The sequence below is a fragment of the Fusarium graminearum genome, chromosome 1 (genome assembly GCF_000240135.3).
Source record: "Fusarium graminearum PH-1 chromosome 1, whole genome shotgun sequence".
Taxonomy (NCBI): domain Eukaryota; kingdom Fungi; phylum Ascomycota; class Sordariomycetes; order Hypocreales; family Nectriaceae; genus Fusarium; species Fusarium graminearum.
The window spans coordinates 3,924,597-3,943,895 of NC_026474.1; the positions used below are offsets into that span (position 1 = coordinate 3,924,597).

Consider the following 19,299-nt stretch of genomic DNA (forward strand, 5'->3'; position numbering starts at 1 on the left):
GACGGGATGCGATTTTGTTCAGGTGCAATTGCGCAAAACAGAACAAAAAAGTCTAGACTGAAGAAAATGAAATAAAAACATCAAATGCGCCAGGAAAGAAAGAGGACATGCGAGTAGGAGAAAAAAGGAGTTAAAAAAAGACTATGTCGTTCCCGGGAGAATTGTGCTTATTGTTTTTTGTATTTGGTGGTGGTTTGTACAAAAGTTTGGATGCTGCGAGACGAGAGCTCGAACTCACTCACCTAGAGCAGCCGCAGCCCGCTTGGCGGCAGCGCGACCTGATCGTCTGCCTGCCATTTTCGATGGTGCTCTGGGAGCAAGGCAAGGCAAGTGGAGGCGTCCCCCCGATGGAAATTGCGATCGAGAGGCAGTTTCAGTCTATTAGGTATCACAAAAAAGAAGCATGTACACACGATACAATGTCAAAAAAGGGGTGGGAGGGAGAAATGGTTGAAAGACAAGGTAAAGGAAGGGGAGGGGGGTTTAAAGAAGGAAAGAACGTTGCTTCTGCTGTGCGGCGTGCTTTCCTTGTCGTGGTTCATATTCAATCCAAAGAGGCTTGAGTGCAATTGAGCCACGGTAGACGCGCCTGGACAAGAGTGAACGCGATATGGTTGGTCAGATGACAAGCTTGTCACAGTTTTATTAACCACAAACACTGTGATTTTCACTGTAAATCTTTGCACCTCCTAAATATCTAGGTAACCATCAAGTCAAGAATAAAAGAATTTAAAGAAATGTGACTGATGCATAAAATGACCAAGTCTTGGGAAGGATACTGCGGTAATGATAATTAATGTAGTTACGCTGAAAGTGCGCTCCCAAACCTGGGCAGAATATGATCTGCTTGTTTTATACATCAGGCTTCTATGTTGAATGTTGATACTAACGAGCATACAAAAGCAAAACCAATCATACCTCCAACACCGCGGATCATATAATAGCCTGCAGCCCTTTCTACACCTTTGGTTATAATGATTCATAGCATAAAACTAATAGCTTTCCTTTCCTATACCAATCAATAACTCCTTGCGTTTACTACAAAGTATCCCATCCTCCATTGTTGATCTCAGCTTCTAACTTTCGGCTGATCAAACTTGGCACTCCATGGTTGAGTACTGTGTTACGTATCATAGAGTCATATCGCTTTTGGTTGAGGAAGAGCTGTCGGCCATGACGCAGCTGCGGATCTGTTTCTCCGTACTTGTCGATGTACGGTGCTGGTGTAAATGATCCTGAAAGTCGGAAGAGGTACACCACCGAGCACTTGCGTACATTGAGGAAGACACCGATGTTGCGTTGACACCTACGCAAATAATGTTAGTATCTTTCAATCTTTGGGTTCACTCCGATACTTAGGTACTTACTTTCGCATGTGTTGCTGTGCACCACCGATTTTGGTGAACTCCGTACGATCCGAAGAGTTGTCCGTCTTCTGACAACATGTGCCTTGGCTGCAAGACAGTTCTCCACAGAAGAGGCAAATTACAGGATCCGTAAGTTCCTTGCCCGTGGTGGGACATTTCCGCCGGGTAGCCTCGTCAATGAGAGCATCGTAGTTCTTTGGCAGTCCTATCAGCTCAAAGATTCCAGGATGGCTCATCATCGCCGAGAGCGGGATTTCGCTGTAGTCTCCAGGCCACATAACTTGATGTTTGACCCAGCCCGAAACCAGCTCCGAGGTCTTCTGGGGCCAGCCGCAGGAAGATGCGTTGTCTGTGATGGAAGCACACATTTCGTCAAACGTTGGCAGCTTTAGTGCCTCTGTGAGGCGCTCTAGCTCATCAGCATCTGGGCTGGACGAAACATGGCTGTTAAAGTCTACACCGTACTTGACATAGAGAAAGATGACACACTTTCGTAGGAAAGTGAGAGCGTACTTTTTCGAAAATGTATACCAGCTCTCTAGAGTGTCCACGTTGGGTTGCTGGAACCCTCGGTTCTCACCAAACTCCACACCTTCGGGGAACTGGGCAGCGTGATACTCAAGACCAGTCTTTGTCACACCAAGAGCAAAATCAGCAAAGTTATTAATGGCTGGATCTTGTGTTTGGCGATTGGTGAGGTTGCCAACCCAGCTGGCAACAGGGATATTGCGACCCATGTGATAGACCAGCTTAACAAGCTCTGCCAAGTAACACAATCGAAGCACATGCGATATCTCAGCTTTCTGAAGCGGCACCAAGCCATAAGAGCATTCCACCAAGAACAGGAACGAATCAATACTTAGCAATGGAGGATAAACGTCTAGTGGCCGGCGAGCATAAGGGGTTCCAGTGCCAAAGTATCGGGACATGAACAGCTGGCAATGCTGTCTTTCACTGTCCTTCTTGAACTCTTCTTCGATCTTGTTCTCAGTTCCACCAGGCTGCGCCCCAATAGCGATATAGGAAGAGACAGTCTCTGATAGGATTCTCAGATGAGTCAGGATGTGCTCAGGGATTTTTTCCAAAAGTGTCATGCCGGGTTGAGCCTCAATACCTCGCTGCTGGACTTCAATAGAAGAAATGGTGAAACCCACAGACTTGACCAAAGTGTCACTGGCACAAAGCTCACCAACGTTATCGCCCTTAGCATCGATAAGGTGATTGGTGCGAAGACCATTGACACGAAGAGTGTTTCTCAGCCGGCGATAGGCTGCCAACAGTTCTTTCATCAATTGGGAACCGTCCGTGTTGGCGGAGGCTGGTGGAGGTTGTGCCGGCTCAGGGGTGATCGAGTCAGAGAACGCGTAACTGACGGGAGTGCCGACAGTTGATGAGTGGGACTCGGCATCATCTCTTCCCCATGTGTTCTCACTCGAAGTCTGGACCGGAAGAAGAGACTCAACGAGGCTACCTGGGAGACTTGGGGTAAACATGCCAGGCACAGTCGGCTCATCCTCACGTGCCTTGCTTCCACCAATCCAATAAGCAGATCCCAGCTGTTTCTCGACAAAGTCGTCAAATGCACTTTGCGACTGTAGGTAGCCCGGGTAGGACTCATCTATACCCTTCCAGATGATAGGCACAAACGCATTTCCCAGAGCCTTGCACAATGGGCAAACAAACTCATTGCGCCGGGTGTCCTCGGGATGGTGCCTGGCAATTTGGTGTGTATGGCGCCTAACGGTTGCTTCGTAGTATACTTCAAAGCAACGGTAATGCATCATATGGCCACAACCGCTTGCCACAGGACCCGACCGGCACACGTTGGAAGGGAATCCTTTACCAATCGTTTGTCTCTCCGCAAGGAAAGTCTCGCCCTGAGCGTTGATCTTTTCTACCATCTTCCTGTTTTCGTGGGCGATACCAAACGGTCGCACATCTTCGGCCGATCGGTCAAGACTGCAAGGGGTTTGTGATGCTTCGCGGACAAAATCAGGGTCTTGGAAATCCGTTTGCCGGAGAATACGGCTTTCGTTGAAGTGAGCAAATGTTCCGTAGAGATGGCGATCGTCCGGCTCTTCCTGGCACAGGATACATGTGCCCACGGGATATTTCCAGTTGTGCTTCCGATCCTCGGTTTGCTCTTCTTCCCCTTCCTCATCCGTATCTTCGTCTATGTCACTGCCCCAGTCGATTGAGGTCTGGTTCTCCAGGAAGCTCTTCTGCTGCTGTTGGAAATGCGCCATGACCTTAGCTTGGCGACTCAGAGCAGCCTTCTTTCTCCTTTCACGCTCCTCTTCAACAGATGTGTTGGCGGGTGAAGCGGTGTTGATGCGATCGACGGAAGCCCCCAAAGTCACAAATGCAGACTCAAAGGTACGAGGGCGTTTTTGGCGCAATCGCTTGAGAACCAGCGCAACCTTGGGGTGGACCGCCTTGAACTCGTCCTTGGTCGACATCATGTTCAGCAAGGACACAATAGTTCTTGTCTCTTTCTCAGGAATAGGCAAGAAGTTGCTGCGTCCAGGTTTGGTGAGGGCAATATATGTGAATGACTTGGTTGATTCTTCACTCATATCATCGTCGTTCGACTTGTCCTCAAGGATCGCAATGAGCATGAGATGCAAAACGACTTGCAGGAATGTCTCCAGCCGAGTGAAAGGAATCGATGGGGTAAACTTGCCAGCCATCAAGGGATAGAGAAGCGAGTAGTAGATGACCTGGGCAAACATGCCAGTGCTGGTGAAAGCGCCCAGTTCCTCGAACATGCCTGATGGGACTGGTCGGGCTTTGGGCTCGTATACGATTTCATCAACCGTTTTCCCCGTTCGCTTTGCCATCTTCTTTCTATAAGCCAGCTCGGACTCTTCTCGTTGATTCTTGTTGTAGTGTGCAATGTAAGGGTCAATCTCCTCGATGAATTCGGGTCGCAGCTCGAAAGTACCAACGTCAGAAACACCCTCAGGTGACTTGAAAGTAGCCATTTCATCCAGAACTCGGTGAAAGTCCTCCTGCTCCTGATACTTTTCTGGAAGCTTATTACAGATCTCGTTGAATGAGAGAGGCTTGAAACACAGTACATGGATTATGTCACGACGCATAGCCAATAGTCTGGACTGAGCCTCGTCCTCTGATGATATCAAAGATGTACGATCGCTGAGCAAAACAATGAGGAGATGAATCATGTCCTCAACAACATCGAGATGTTGTGCATCATCTTGTGCTTCTGACTTGAGTTCGAACAGGCCTTTCACCCAGCTCTCCATTCCGAAACGGTCGACAACCGAAGCCAATACTCGGCTAGGGTTGCAAACTACCAAAGCGGTTTGGAGAAGGAAGATATCTCGGTGATGAGACACATCTCGCTGACCAACACCCCGGTAGGTGCTGGCTTGGTGTCGCAAGCTAATTCCGTTGCGAACCCACATGTTGGCTTTGATCTGGGCAAGCCAAGCGCAAACGCGTAAAGGAAAATCGAAAGATGCAATGAGATAATCCTCTGCAGTGTAATTCTTGCGTGGGACTTGGGGCCGGCCCATGAGTTTCGGCTTCGACTTGAGCTCTTGTTGGGTAAAGCTCAGTAGGTTGCGTACAGTAGACACAGGCAATGATCTTCCGCACTCAATGAGCCAAGAGAGAGTATAGTGCAGGGCATGATGGAAGCTGATTGCATCCTTTTCAACAACAAACTTGACCACATCAAAAGATGCGTCTTCGCCCTCAAACTCAAAATCGCTTAACGTCTTGAACTGCACCTCATCCTTGATTTCTCCTTGCTTGAACCGATGGCGTTCGGCGCCAATTGAGTTCAGGATAACGGTTTTCGCTGTGAAGCGGATTGCATCCTGCAGGTAATGGAACTCATCAGGTGGGCAGTTACGGAACGCTTCAGCAAGGTTTCGAGCTTGCAGATTGATTTGCCTGGTCACGAGGGAAGCCGTGATCCAGGAGTCAGCCTCATATTCTACGTGCTCAACCACAGCTCTCACGTTAGGACCTATGCACTGGTGGAGTTTGACGAGATCGAGGAACTGCATGAGATAGCGAGGCTCGCATCTCACACGCTCCTGGACATGAGGAGCGCCAAATAGATACTTGAGATCTTGGTAGAAGTGGTACATGCGTCGGTTAGTGACGGAGCCACTCTCAAATCCAAGAACTGCATCAGGGGAAACCTCCCATGGGTGTCCAACCTGACGGGTTGTCAAAAAGGTGTAGAGGATCGCCAGCAAGCTGGTCATGAAATTACCACGTTCAACAACCTCTGCAGTGATGGATGGGGTGGTGAGCATCTGGAGAGACAGGTTGATGATGGAGTGATCTGGTTCCCTATCTCCGACCAAGTAGAGCTGGGCCAGAATGGTGTAAAGGCTGGCGAATCTGAGAGCCAACACCCGCTTGAATTCGGGTATAGTTACGACTGTAGAAATATACAAGGCTCGAAGGTCGTTCCTGACCTTCTTCCACATTCGCAGATCGAAGAGTAGAAGCCAATCGAGACGAACGCGACGGAAGACATCTTCAGCTGGAGGTACGTTCTCGCGTTGCGCATATACAACGGGCGTCTCGATCCAATAAGTTCCAGGTCTGGGGATATGCTTCTCAGTTCTACCGGGCGTCTTGGGAATTTCAGCATTCGCCTTGGCATAGATCGCAGGCGCGATCAAGGGTTCTGCTGTGTCTGAATCAGACGGCGTTCCCTCTCTGTCGCCAGTTCTGGGTGGAGCCTCCGGCTGGGGCTGAGCCTGCGTCTGGGCCTGAGCCTGAGCCTGGACCTGAGCAGCAGGTGGCGGGGGTGGAGGCGGATATCCTGCCATTGTCGCTTCGTCTTCTTCCAAGGCTTGATCGTTGTCGCGCCAATTCATACCGAGGTCTCCCACGTCTCCCCGGGCATCTACCATCATAACATCGTCGTCGTCATCTTCGTCACCTCCAGCCACGGAACTCGAAGGAGAATGCTGGGCCTGATCGTCCATATCTGCATCAACATCTTCTTCTTCTTCCTCCTCGTCCTCCTCATCGTCGATATCGATTTGAACGCCGGCGCCGGCTCCTGCGGCAGCTTGCAATGCCAGAATGAATCTAGCATTCATACCATCAAAGCGTCTTCTACTATCAACGATCTGGTCATCCTCCTCTTCATCGTCTATTAAGCCTAGCGTATGAGTTGCCTGGCTGCCCTTACGCCAAGGATTCATCACTTGCTCGCAGACAGTTCGTCGGAGGATGCTGTTATCATGCCCAACGGAGCAACCAGAAATATCACTCAACCATTCGACGAGTGTGCCGCACATTTGTTCACGGAATGTGTCTCTTGCAGACCGAATGGTGACCGTAACCCTAATAGCCTCCATAATCGTAGCCATTTCCAAGAGTCGGGGAACATCCGGCAAGTACGTAAGTATACTTCGTCCAATCGCATCTGTTTCCCAAGCATTTTCTGCTGCCAGCTTTCGGCTTTTCTTGCAAGCACGAGCAACTTGGTCTTGAACTTCTTGAACAGTGTGCTTCTCATCGTTCCATAGAACAAGTGCAAATTCATGGCACTGTTCTGCTTCGGGTCCATAGTATTTAGACAGTAGGCGTGATGTCTGTTCGTCTTCGAGAATCGAATCTTGCGTTTTGGCTTGTCGTAGCTGCTCTGGAGAGCATGAGATAACGTCGCAGATGTAATCAAATACGCGGCCAATGGTCATCTGCAAATTCGTCACAAGATCCTCAGGCAGACCAGCTGCCTCCTTGCCTTTGCCCTTATCGGTACCTCCTTGAACATTAGAATGTATTGTACAGAACAGAGGTGTCCGCCATGCTTCATCATCTCCACAATCGCAGCAACCGCTATTCCCCACGGATATGTGGATTCTGACCATATGTCCGGTGTGGTCGGTTGAGTCGAAGCATCGGGCGCACAGGCAGCAAGTCTCGTCAGTACCGCAGGTACGGCACATGTATGATGCCTCGCCGGGCTTGAAGATATGCCCACATCGTCTTCCCCGCGCTGCTTCGGTGTACTCGGCGCCTTCGACTGCGCCTTGAGAGTCGCTTAGCTTGAGGCTTTCTCCAGGTTTACCGTCCGGGAAGAGAAGTCGCATGTATTCGTTGCTTCCGCCAGCAAGAGACCAGAACAGGCTGGTTAATAGTTCGCGGGAAGCTTCTTCGGTGAAGCGGTAGTTGAAGCGTGCGGGCAGCTCTGCCAAGAACTGACAGAGCTGCTGCTCCTGCGTCGACATGGAATGGGACATTGTCAATTCAACCTCATCGTAGTATTTTTGGTGTCAGATATGAATAAGGAGAAGGCTCAAGAGTAGAGAAAAAGAAGAAAAGAAAAGCAAAAACGTTGACTGCGGTGTCGGCGATGTCGTCAGGCGGGTTGTTGATAGGCGATGCTAAGTAGGGTGGGGGGTTCCGCAAATATTGGAGAAGCCTGGCGGAACAGAACAGGACGTTGCGGACAAAGACGTCAGTAGTTGACCAGGAAGCAGTTAGAAAAATGGCTTATTCGCCAACGAGTTTTTTTAATCGGCAAGGCAGAAAACCCAAGAGCCAGCTGTGAAGATTGTGACTGTTAATGTCAGATTGTAGGGGTATCAGGTTCCCAAGTTGATGACGAGTGGGATACTTGGATGATTAAATCGGGTTACAGTCTATTGCATCCTGAGGCTGACTCTACCCAAGGTAGTTGTTGCCCCTCGGTCACTGCACCAGCAACGAATGTCCGGCCAAACAGCCCTCTACGGCTCCCTGTAATCAATGGAGCAAGATAACCTAGTAAATGCAATTCATGATACCTACTACCTGGTATGCACTAAGGCAAACGGGCCAACCCGGCGATTCAGTCAACATGCAATGTAATTCGGCAATGCAAACGCAGTAGGCGAGCGCCAACACAAGCATCAAACTGTATGGACCTCGAGCCAAAGGATATAGGGAAGCCTTGTGTGTGAAATCCTGCCTCTAATTCTCTTCTAATTTGTACACGGCTAGTGACATGGATTCAGTCCCTCGCCTCGTTTGTTGCTCGATAATCAATTTCCCGGTCAACCTCTTTATTCCTCGTCCTCATCGCCACCCTCGATGAACTTGTGTCGAATGTCCTTCCATTGTCGCTGCGAACTTGGTTAGCATCCAGCAACATAAAATTGACTCGGTAGGATCGAACGTACGCCTCGGTTGTGGTTATCCCAGACCTTGTCCATGACGTTGTTGAAGCCACTACATTTCAATCAGCACCCTGTCCCCGTTTGTCCGAAGTAGAGGCGTCCTTACATCTCCCAAGCGAAGCCGGCAGAGAAAACGGTCGCGAGCATCAGGTAGTTGGTGGAGAACAGGCTCCTGTGTAATTAATTCGTATTAGTCTCGAGGTCCGGTACGTTGTTATCTGTTCGTCATCGTCGTTGCTGTGACTTGCCTGTAGAGGGTGTTGGCGAAGGCCTATGCGAGTGCGCGATTAGCTTCTGGAGTCGACATGGAGGGCTCGGCGAATAAGGATATCTTACCATTTTGACTGAATTGCGCAATTGGGCGTCTGGAACACGGCTAGGAGTCGGTGGTGGACGTCTGCGACGGGCGTTGTGAGGCTTCGGTTGAAGGATGGGGAGGTTCTAGAGATTGTCAGGCCAGGAAATTCGCGAAGTTCCGGGGACATCTTTACCCTGGCTGTGATTGGTTGGTTGGGCCAGGTATCCCGACCTCCACTTTAACAGCATGTAGCGACTAGTGGGTAACAGAAAAGTCGAACTCTAAGCTATTTAAAACAAAAATAAACAGCCTAAGTGTGTGGCTGTAATAGTACAAGATGAGTTGCTGATTTTGTCTTTTATGCTCCAGGCGACCAGCTTTTCTTGTACCCTGAGGTGACTACAATGAGTCCTCTATCCATCAACTTCAAGTCACATCAACTTCCAATACATCTTGGATACCTACTAGGTACTGGTCATACTTTGATAAAGGCTCTGTCAATCAATACTGCAGTAAAACAATCAATATACTTTCAATCATATCGCCCTCTTACTCTCCTTCACGGTTGCACTCGGTTTAGGAGTGACCCCCTTCAGTTACATGGCCAACAACTGCTCCTGACTTCTCTTGCGGAGCATTTGTTTCTCTATGCGCCTTTTCCTTGGTCTTCTCCTTAACCCTATGCATTCTTTCTTTGAACCCGATATGCTGCTGTACGCGTGGTCCGCGAAGAGAGCTCATGACACGGAGTGGTGGCCGCACGAACTCATCGTCCGAATACAGCGACTTTTCAGCTGCAAGCTCCGCCTCTGAGGGTGAGATCCATCTTCTACGGAGGAAACCTGGGAGGCAAGCAGCGATCCATTCATCAGGGCAAAGCCTAATGGCTACACCCCAAGGAATAGATATTGCTCCTAGGCCAATCGACAAACCCCATTCCTTCCCGCTCAAGCGAACAATCTCAAAGGCATCACCCCCCACAAATATGATAAGGATTTGGCCTCCAATCATGATGAGGTTAATAACAATGAAAAACACATTGAGGTGAAGACCCTCAAAGATATTGAGCTTGTTATCTAGACGACGGTTGCTAAAATCCTTGGTTAGCGAGAGCTGACACGAGATCGATGCCTTCAGACGTACTTGATTTCGTTGAATATCTGCAGCCAGACAAATGTGTTAAAGACGAGTGTCTTCAGCTCTTTTGTATCTTTTTCAGAGTCATCGTACCAGCCCAAAAGTTTCTTACCACCAAAGTTCAGCACAAAGGTGATGGCGAGCTGACAAATTGCTTGACCTATGATCATCTTGGCCATCCTCAATGTGATGAGAGGGGCAGACTTTCGATCCGGCTTTCGATCAAGTACACTGCGAGTAGGGGGGTCTGTCGCAAGTGCAAGTGCTGCGAAGGTATCCATGATCAAATTGACCCAAAGAAGCTGAACGGCATTGAGGACAGATTCCTGTGTGCTGCTTGCGACCGCTGATACAAATGTCAATACCACGGCTGTAATATTGACAGTCAGTTGGAACTGAGTTTGTTTGTTAGTTATCACCAGAAGCTAGTCGACTTGGAAACCTACCTGGAGGAACTTCTTGACAGAGTCGTTGACAGCACGACCCCACATCAAACCCTTTACGATGGAAGCAAAGCTGGAACTTGTTAGCGTCATACCTATTTCCTCTCGAGAGCAGTTGGCTTACTTGTCATCAAGAAGGATAATTGACGATGCCTCCTTGGCTACTTCGGTACCAGCAATGCCCATGGAAAATCCAATATCAGCCATCTTCAAAGCGGGAGCATCATTTGTTCCATCGCCAGTTACAGCGACAGTTTCCCCAAGATCTTTTAGGGTGCGAACCAGAACACGTTTATCCTCAGGACTTGAGCGAGCGAGGACCTGAAGATGTCTTACTTTCTCTTTCAGCTCTCCAGGCGGAAGCCTTCGGAAATCCGGGCCCTCCATTGCAATGCCACCTTCGTCAGGTCTAAAGATTCCACATTCAGACGCAATAGCACAAGCTGTCTGAATGTTGTCACCTGTGACCATTCTCACGACCACGCCAGCTTGACGACAGTCTCCAAGGGCACTGATGACGGTCGGTCTCAATGGGTCCTTGATACCGTAGATACTGATCAGTGTCATGTCTTGATGCACAGCATTGAAGTCTGCATATCGTGGATTCTCTGGGGAAGCAGCCCCTTCAGGTGGCCATGATTCAAAATCTCGATATGACGAACCAATGGTTCGGAGAGTCTGCGCCGCGTAGGAGTTGATGATCAAATTGAACATGTCTCGTTCGGTATCTGTCAGGAGTACCGGCGTGAGGTCCCCCTGAAATGTGTTTCCGAGGACTTTGGTACACCTGGCCAGGAGGATCTCCGAAGCACCCTTCACAAACGCTCGGTATCTTCCATCAGCCACCTTTACGACGACAGCACTGTACTTGTATTTGCTGTCAAAAGGGAAGGTCTGTACAATCTCGGCAGTCGATCGAACCTCTTCAATAGGGCCCGATCCGAGGCGGTCTCGACAGTGGGTCAGTAGAGCGACTTCGGTCTTGGATCCGATAAATGTCTTCTGTCCATTTTGTTCACCTTCGAAGGCAGTTGAATTTAGGATATTGGAACAAACGAGAAGGTCTTTGACTTTGTGGCTTAGTCCATTCGCAAATTCGGTCTCCGAAACATTGGGCACGGTAATTGCCTCCTGGTCGAATTTTATCGACTTGTCCATAGGTGCATCAGTACCACCGAAGCTCGTGATTTTCCCAAGGGTGGCAGCGACGACAGTCATTTTGTTCTGAGTCAATGTACCAGTCTTGTCGGAACAAATGGTCGTAGCGTTTCCCATGGTTTCGCAAGCTTTAAGAATTCGAACAAGATTGTTATCACGAAGCATCTTAACCGTCGCAAAGCTCAGTGCTAGTGTTACTGCCAAGGGCAGTCCTTCGGGGACTGCCACAACGACGACAGTGACAGAGACAATGAAGATCTTCATGAAGTCTTGGCCCTTTTCAGAAGGAGTGCCACGATTATTCGGAAGCTGGGCGCAGAACTTGATGAAAAGCACAACGAAGAGCAGTAGAGCAGCCCCAGCACCGACCTTCGCAATCCAATCTGCCAGGACGTTGAGTTTCCTCTGGAGGGGTGTATCTTCCTGTTCGGTTCGAAGAGCCATTGAAATACGACCGTAGCTGGAATTGACACCCACAGCAGTGACGAGAAAGGTTCCGTTACCCTCGCTAACCTTGCTTCCCGATATGATAAAGGGGTCAAGCTTCTCTAAATTCTTGGTTTCTGGCTTTTGTATTGTGTCAAAGACGTCAGCAGCTGGAGTCTTCCGCAGAAGATCAGACTCCCCAGTAGCTGAGGACTCGTCACACTTGACAGCGCTGCCTTGGATAAAGATACCATCCACGGGCACGATATCTCCAGTAGTGAGATGCATGACGTCGCCAACCATCACATCGTTGATCGAGATTTCTTGCGATTTTCCGGAGCGAATCACGTTGACCATACGGTCGTTGGTCTTCTTGGTAAGGCGGGTGAACTGCCGCTGCATATGCCAGTCGTTGACTGTACCGACAAGTACAATAATACTGTCTTTGTTAGTTCACTGGATATTTAAAACTGGAGCAATGTCTTACACGATGGCGACAATAATCGCCACGCCTTCAACCCACTCAACCTTTGGCTCCCCTGGTTCATGTTCACCACCAAAAGTCTGGTACAAGCCAAGGGCTAACGATACCATAGCAGCAATGGTCAAGAGTATGAGAACCTTGTCGTTGTAGGTAGTCCAGGCAATCTCGAGTAAGGACTTGGACTTTCTCTCTGGAAGTACGTTATCTCTGAATATCTTCTTCCGATCGTAGAAGGGGCTGGCAGGATTCAGGTCGTCTGGAGGGGGTATGTGGACTGCCGCTTCAGCATTGCTTTCGGGGATAGAATCACCGGCAGTGCCATGCATTGGTGTTCCCTCAGGTGCAATATCGTGAAAGTTAACCTCGCCGTCCAATGTCAACTCGTCGGTGCCAAGACCTGCACTGCGATCAGTCCGCAGTCCTTTTTCTATGCCGTTGATCCCTCCAAGGGCATAAAATGCGTTAAGGCTCTTGGGGTTAAGTAATTTGGAAAGTTGTCCTGGACTAAAGGCGAATTTGTTTTGTTCGGTCCTGAACATATCTTCGGTGCCTGGATCCGGGGTTAAGGCATCCGAAGTATCTATCAAGTTAGTTTTGGCCTTGGGGGCTGCCGCATGCTCAGGGCCCTTGTTCACCCTTGTCTTGGCTTCCGTTGGTAGATCGGGGTCAGCCATCTTGGCGATGGTAACTAGTGTAGGGCTGAACGCAGGTGTGTTAGAAACAAAAGCTGTCTACTGAGGAATGCGTTGAGGAAGTGCAATAGCTACATATGGAAACACTGGAGTAAATAAAGCAATAGTGGTCTGGTTTTGAAGCCTCCGTTGACGTGGTTGTAAAGTTTGGAAGTTGCCTGTGTGATTTGGAGGAAAGGAAGGAGAGAGGCAGCCTCGATCTGAATAGGCCAGCACTTGCTGATTAGCACTCTTTGCAGCTCGTATTACAGCCTAAGTGGCCTTGGGCAGATACCTAGGTAGGTACCTATGCAACAGTGCAGAGTGAAACTGTACATAAAGATCTGGGCTCATGTGTGCAAGGGTACAAAGGCAAACATTAGAGCAAGGTAGTTCCTGTTATCAATGCTACCTTGGTCAGTCTTGATGCGCTTCTTCGCATATCAGGTAGGAGACTCCAGCACGACTTGGGGCAAGGCCGTAGCCCCTACAGTATAAACCACGGTCAACAGTTCTTAAGGGTCAGCTGGGATTCCTGATACGATCTGTCTAAGCACATGTTCAGTCAGTCCTACCTCGAACAGAACCTGTGAACCCTAGCAAAGGCAGCCATGTGGTAGAGTGATCACGGCCTGATCGTTTCACTGCAATAACAATGACGGTGATTTATCTCACAGCCCCCTTGGTACGACAACAGAAATCAGCAGGCTTCCTACCTATGCAGGGCTATGTAAATGGTTATGTGCTTAAGTGACTCCAATGCAAGTCCCTTACACAGGTAAGCCCAAAACAATCATGTACAGAAAATGCGGCTGGATAAGCACACAATCTGCTACCTTATTTATGACCTTTCCGCAACAAACACCTTGCAGATAAAGAACCAAGGCTTTAGCCAAAGCGGCCATTAGTTTGCCCTGGTGGCTTGATCAGGCATAATTGCGTAGGCTCTGAATATGCCACGATCTATGCATGAGGCGACCGGTGAGATTACAACGAAGTGACTGGGTGACATGACGTCCAAACATGCTCCCATGTTAGAAGCATTGGCCAGTGCCCTTCAAATGGTGACAATCCGATGTTAACTTGTGGCAGCCCATCATCCTGTGCACAGGACGAAGAACACCTATTATCGTACTGTGGCAGCATTCGTGATGTCTGTTTTCTGACCATCGTCGCCTTAGGCAGTTTTGGGCTCTATTGCGAGAAACCGTTCGACAATTTAGCCCCAAAGACTCGTGTTACTTCCCAAGGTACCGATACAATACAGCGAGGGCTGGTTGGTTTGCCAGAAGACAGTTGAAACAAGGTCGGTCCTACAGGGCACGGGAAACTAAGAGTGGTTGGCCAATGATAATCCCACATGCTCTCTACTTTAAGTCGAATAAGCTCTCCTCGCAGGGAGCCCTTGTCTTATGCCCAGACAGAAACAAGCCATACTTAGGAACAGCATTCAAAAGGTGACCTAACCAAAAGTCTCTTTCCTCGTTAACTCATGTAACCATGGATGCTCAGATTTATGGCAATTTGAGAGTCACCAAGATGAGGTCTTGTAGCCTTTGCTGAAGGACCAGAGCCACACACCCTGCTGGATTTTAGCTTTGTCCAACAATAGTTCAGGTCTGATTAACGAGATATAATATAAAATGGGTTTCTCAATCAGGCACTTCTCAATATATATTTACACAGACTCTTAGTACAAAATGGATGCTTGCTACAGCCACGTTTTTATTGTGGCGCTGTGCGGGCCCAGTGAGCCCCTCTAACCTTGACCCCTCCAAGACTTGTTACGTTCTGTTACACTTGCAGCTCTCATCCCGCTTCGGTAGCTGCCGAGCAGATTTCTGAACCCGGTCCGTTGGTACCAACTCCAAGCGTCAGAGTTTGGTGAAATCTTCCTCCTCTTGCTTTCCACTCCTCAATTCGTCTCCTACCAAGATGCCCTCACAGCCCTCGAATGCTGGTATCGTCACCGACGAAAACAGCGGCGACCGCGAGATTCCACAGTCTGTTCGTGCAGATGGTAGTACTCGCAGAGCTATCAAGATTCGTCCTGGCTACCGCCCGCCCGAGGATGTCGAGGTCTACAAAAACCGCACCGCCGAAGCCTTCCGAGAGCGAGGCAAGAAAATCGGCATTCCTGGTGCCGCAGGTGTGAAGGAAGAGAGCTCCGAGCAAGGCTCTGCCGCTAGCAACAAGAATGCCAAGCGCCGTGAGGCTAGGAAGAAGGCGAAGGCGACCGAGGGCGATACCCCAGCTCCTGCCCAAGAGACCAAGACTGAGGAGGTCGATCCTGAGGTCGAGCGCCAGAAGAAGGCTCGAAACCTTAAGAAGAAGTTAAAGCAGGCCAAGGATCTCAAGAACAAGAAAGAGGATGGTGAAGCGTTGCTTCCCGAGCAGATCGCCAAGGTCATCAAAATCAACGAACTCATCCGAGAGCTGGATGCCCTTGGTTTCGACTCTGAAGGAGAGCCCAGGACGTCCGCAGAAAACGAGGACGAAAAGAAGGACTGAGAAGTGCACCCGACATTTTTAACCAAACTTACGTCACGGCTATACCAGCAAATCGCTGCAAGTGAATCTGCTGTTTTGGTTCCAAGCCCCCCATCTTTATGACGGCCAATACAAATTTACTCACGATATTTTTGGAGGGAAAAGAGTCCTCTACTTTCATCCGCCACACCTCTGATAAAACAGCACTTGCCTACCTGCGGGGCTATATCTACTGGTCGTGCTTGCGCCATAGTCGCCGTTTGGGGGTGGATTTGACCTTCATCCCGCACTCAGCCCAATCCCAGCTCTCTATATGACGCTCGCCGAATGAAGCACCGCGCAAGTTAGTCAGGATGTGTTCAAAGTGCCAAATTGGAGCTGGGGAGGGGGGGGGCACGCCAACACCGCAGTTTTGGTACAACAAATATTCAGAGGAAATATGAGTTGAGTTGACACACAATCATACTTCGAAGTGACGTCCATACCCGATGGGATATAATTGAACACGGACGCATATTACCATGTATCGTCTCGCCAGAAAAACCATGGTGGTTAAAATACATAGAATACACATTCGAAATGAAAAAGATGTGGGCTACTGAGCAGGTATTGCTTTTGTTTTGTGCAAGAATAAGGACGCTTTTGTGCCTTACTTTGTACGACACTTGATGCAGGGCAACAGAAGTCAATGTCGTTTTTCAAGTTATACCAACCACCAAATAGAGATGAGCAGTTTGAATCGTTGCTGAGAACATGGCGGGAGTGGCCATCCAATATATTACATTGGCATTAGGCGTCTATACTTACTACTATATTAGGGAGGGGGAACACTAGTGGTACATATGTAGAACAACTAAAAATACAAAACTGAATCATAACTCTTTGATACCATTGATAGAGAATGCAATTGCTTCAAAGTTCATGGCCATTTACTTGAAGCACCTGTTGATGCAGGGTAGACGGCTTAGTGGTGACGCAGTGCAGTGCCGAGATTCTGCCGATAGAGCTCGAGCCGCTAGCTGAAGGCTCCAGCTGGTGAGGTAAGCTCCATCTGCCATGAGCAACCACCATTGCCGACCAAGCACTTTCCCGACAGCATAACTTGAGCTCTCGATACCCAAACAACGACCACCCCCAAAATTCAGAATCAATACGAAAAGCATCTTGTTACGGAAAGAAAGGACAGAAATCAATCCACTCACAATGTCAGCCGAAGAAGAGCGCCAGGCCGCCCTTAACTCGTACCGTGCCAAGCTCATCGAGTCGCGAGAATGGGAGGCAAAGCTAAAGAATTTGCGTCTTGAAATCAAGGACATGCAAAAGGAGTTCGACAAGACAGAGGACAACATCAAGGCGCTACAAAGTGTGGGACAAATTATCGGCGAGGTGCTGAAACAGCTCGATGATGAACGATGTAAGGCGAACACCGACCATCTGGACTCACACAGGGTGGATGCATGCTAACGATCGTGCTCGCAGTTATTGTCAAGGCCTCCTCCGGACCTCGATACGTCGTCGGATGCAGATCAAAGGTGGACAAGGTCAAGCTGAAGCAAGGCACCCGTGTGGCACTCGATATGACAACACTTACCATTATGCGAATGCTGCCTCGCGAAGTTGATCCTTTGGTGTACAACATGTCCCTGGAAGACCCGGGCCAAGTGAGCTTTGCTGGCATTGGTGGATTGAACGATCAAATTCGAGAGTTGCGGGAGGTCATCGAGCTTCCCCTTAAGAACCCCGAGCTCTTCCTACGAGTTGGAATCAAGCCACCAAAGGGTGTTTTGTTGTATGGTCCTCCCGGAACCGGCAAAACCCTGCTGGCACGAGCTGTCGCCAGTAGTCTGGAGACCAACTTTTTGAAGGGTATGGTACCTGCGGTTCCCTGCATGGACATGTGACGATGCTAACAATCAATCAGTGGTATCGTCCGCTATTGTCGACAAGTACATCGGTGAATCGGCGCGACTCATTCGCGAAATGTTTGGATATGCCAAGGAGCACGAGCCCTGCATCATCTTCATGGATGAAATCGATGCCATCGGTGGACGACGTTTCTCAGAGGGTACCAGTGCGGATCGAGAAATTCAGAGAACACTTATGGAATTGCTAAACCAGCTGGACGGTTTCGACTACTTGGGCAAGACCAAGATCATCATGGCCACCAACCGACCTGATACGTTGGACCCTGCGCTGCTTCGAGCCGGCCGACTCGACCGAAAGATTGAGATCCCCCTTCCCAATGAGGTTGGACGTCTTGAGATTCTGAAGATTCACTCACAAAGCGTTGTGATCGATGGTGATCTGGACTTTGAGAGCGTGGTGAAGATGAGCGATGGACTCAACGGTGCTGATTTGCGAAATGTTGTTACTGAAGCGTAAGTTGCCGCATCTATCCAAGCCCAAACATGTTGCTTACACGACTATAGCGGTCTATTTGCCATTAAGGACTACAGAGAGTCAATCAACCAGGATGATTTCAACAAGGCTGTTCGCAAGGTAGCCGAATCCAAGAAGCTGGAAGGCAAGCTTGAGTACCAGAAGCTGTAAGAGGTGACCGGGCATGTCATTATGGCAAGATGGATATAGCCACGGTAGATAAGCGCATGTGAGCTCCACGAATACCGGATTATTATGATGGATACATCGCTACTGGGTAATCTGTAAGACTGTGCAATAGAGCCGGGGCCAGCAGCGTTAGATTGGCTCAGCCCTAGAAGCAGAAATGCACATGGCGTCCAGGAAAGTAAACAGAAACTGTTCACGCTAAGGAGCTGATCCTACACAATGCAGAATCGACGAGCGTGAGATTCATATGTCAAATATCAAGGTCAGTAAGCGGCCAATCCTTTTTAGGGGCCACGATTGGACAATAAGCCAATAAACATGTCAGACTTGAGAAAGATGCGAGATGAGATTTGTTTTACTACTATGGGGATCTAGTAAGCAACGGAGCAAAGCAGCCAATACGTGGTAAGGCTTTGAGCCTAGGTTAGGGGGTGCTGACGGCTCGAAATCTTAAGTTTAGGGCTGAGTGGTGTGTATGTGTTCAGCTTGGCGTTTTTTGAATTCTAATCCAGTGAGGGTTCATCGATTGGTTCTTGTAAACTGTAGACTGATTTGAGCGTTTGAGTAGGCTGTGCATATGGTAGGCTTGAGAGAGATGACATTCCGAACATTGAACAGACCCAAAGCCCAATGTTCAGTATAACAAGTAAAATAGCCACAGCAACAAGACCAGGGTCTATCAGGGCTGACAAGAGCCATCCTTTGATTGATGACAGCGGGGGCACCTTGAGAACAACGTGGCTGATGTTAGAGACCTGGATGGTTCGTTCTGAGTTGCACCCAGTTAGCCAGTGCAAGGCTAGGAGATCAACGTGCAATACGGTAGAGATTAGAGGAATGTGTAAAAATCACCAAGTCCCATCAAACATGGGTCTCTCATTTTAGAAGGGAATGACGTCGATATATACTAACAATAGCAGCAGATGTAATGGCGATGGGATGTTAACGGTAAGCTAACCGGCAAGCCAACCGAAGACAGAAAGGGAATGTGAAGAAACAGAAGAAACAAGATAAACGGGATGGAAAGCTGAGCAAAAACAAACCAAAAAGAGACAATGACAGGCTAGAATACATCGAGAACAAGAAACAACAGGCCA

At 49.0% G+C, this 19,299-nt stretch overlaps 5 protein-coding genes across 5 annotated transcripts; 2 read left to right on the forward strand and 3 right to left on the reverse strand.

Annotated features, from left to right (window-relative positions):
• Positions 1-1,038: 1,038 nt before the first annotated feature.
• On the reverse strand, positions 1,039-7,597 carry FGSG_01194 (uncharacterized protein; the record flags this gene model as incomplete). Its single annotated transcript, XM_011318665.1, has 2 exons — positions 1,039-1,306; positions 1,368-7,597. 2 exons carry the CDS (start codon positions 7,595-7,597, stop codon positions 1,039-1,041), a joined length of 6,498 nt encoding a protein of 2,165 aa, XP_011316967.1.
• A 684-nt stretch (positions 7,598-8,281) lies between these two features.
• Positions 8,282-8,977, reverse strand: FGSG_01195 (uncharacterized protein). The gene is made up of 5 exons (XM_011318666.1): positions 8,864-8,977; positions 8,776-8,798; positions 8,634-8,699; positions 8,531-8,579; positions 8,282-8,473 (listed from the first exon to the last, which is right to left on the reverse strand). Exons 3-5 carry the CDS (start codon positions 8,672-8,674, stop codon positions 8,414-8,416), a joined length of 150 nt encoding a protein of 49 aa, XP_011316968.1. The 5' UTR covers positions 8,675-8,699; positions 8,776-8,798; positions 8,864-8,977; the 3' UTR covers positions 8,282-8,413.
• Positions 8,978-9,401: 424 nt separating this feature from the next.
• Positions 9,402-13,147, reverse strand: FGSG_01196 (uncharacterized protein; the record flags this gene model as incomplete). The annotated part of the gene is made up of 5 exons (XM_011318667.1): positions 9,402-9,915; positions 9,969-10,357; positions 10,409-10,478; positions 10,530-12,428; positions 12,477-13,147. The coding sequence occupies 5 exons, from the start codon at positions 13,145-13,147 to the stop codon at positions 9,402-9,404; spliced, it is 3,543 nt and encodes a 1,180-aa protein (XP_011316969.1).
• A 1,931-nt stretch (positions 13,148-15,078) lies between these two features.
• On the forward strand, positions 15,079-16,089 carry FGSG_01197 (uncharacterized protein; the record flags this gene model as incomplete). The annotated part of the gene is made up of 1 exon (XM_011318668.1): positions 15,079-16,089. A coding segment is annotated over one exon (577 nt), but the record flags the coding sequence as incomplete, so codon positions are not given.
• Positions 16,090-16,709: 620 nt separating this feature from the next.
• Positions 16,710-18,388, forward strand: FGSG_01198 (uncharacterized protein). The gene is made up of 4 exons (XM_011318669.1): positions 16,710-17,048; positions 17,114-17,500; positions 17,556-18,012; positions 18,064-18,388. Exons 1-4 carry the CDS (start codon positions 16,838-16,840, stop codon positions 18,182-18,184), a joined length of 1,176 nt encoding a protein of 391 aa, XP_011316971.1. The 5' UTR covers positions 16,710-16,837; the 3' UTR covers positions 18,185-18,388.
• Positions 18,389-19,299: the final 911 nt, after the last annotated feature.

Bases quoted from the DNA above. Each gene is read 5' to 3' on its own strand.
- FGSG_01195 (XM_011318666.1), bottom strand. From the start codon at position 8,674: ATGCTCGCGACCGTTTTCTCTGCCGGCTTCGCTTGGGAGAT. The intron at 8,580-8,633 runs GTAAGGACGCCT...ATTGAAATGTAG, and splicing joins GCCGGCTTCGCTTGGGAGAT to TGGCTTCAACAACGTCATGG. The intron at 8,474-8,530 runs GTACGTTCGATC...CCAAGTTCGCAG, and splicing joins GGGATAACCACAACCGAGGC to CGACAATGGAAGGACATTCG.
- FGSG_01198 (XM_011318669.1), top strand. From the start codon at position 16,838: ATGTCAGCCGAAGAAGAGCGCCAGGCCGCCCTTAACTCGTACCGTGCC. The intron at 17,049-17,113 runs GTAAGGCGAACA...TCGTGCTCGCAG, and splicing joins ACAGCTCGATGATGAACGAT to TTATTGTCAAGGCCTCCTCC. The intron at 17,501-17,555 runs GTATGGTACCTG...ACAATCAATCAG, and splicing joins GGAGACCAACTTTTTGAAGG to TGGTATCGTCCGCTATTGTC.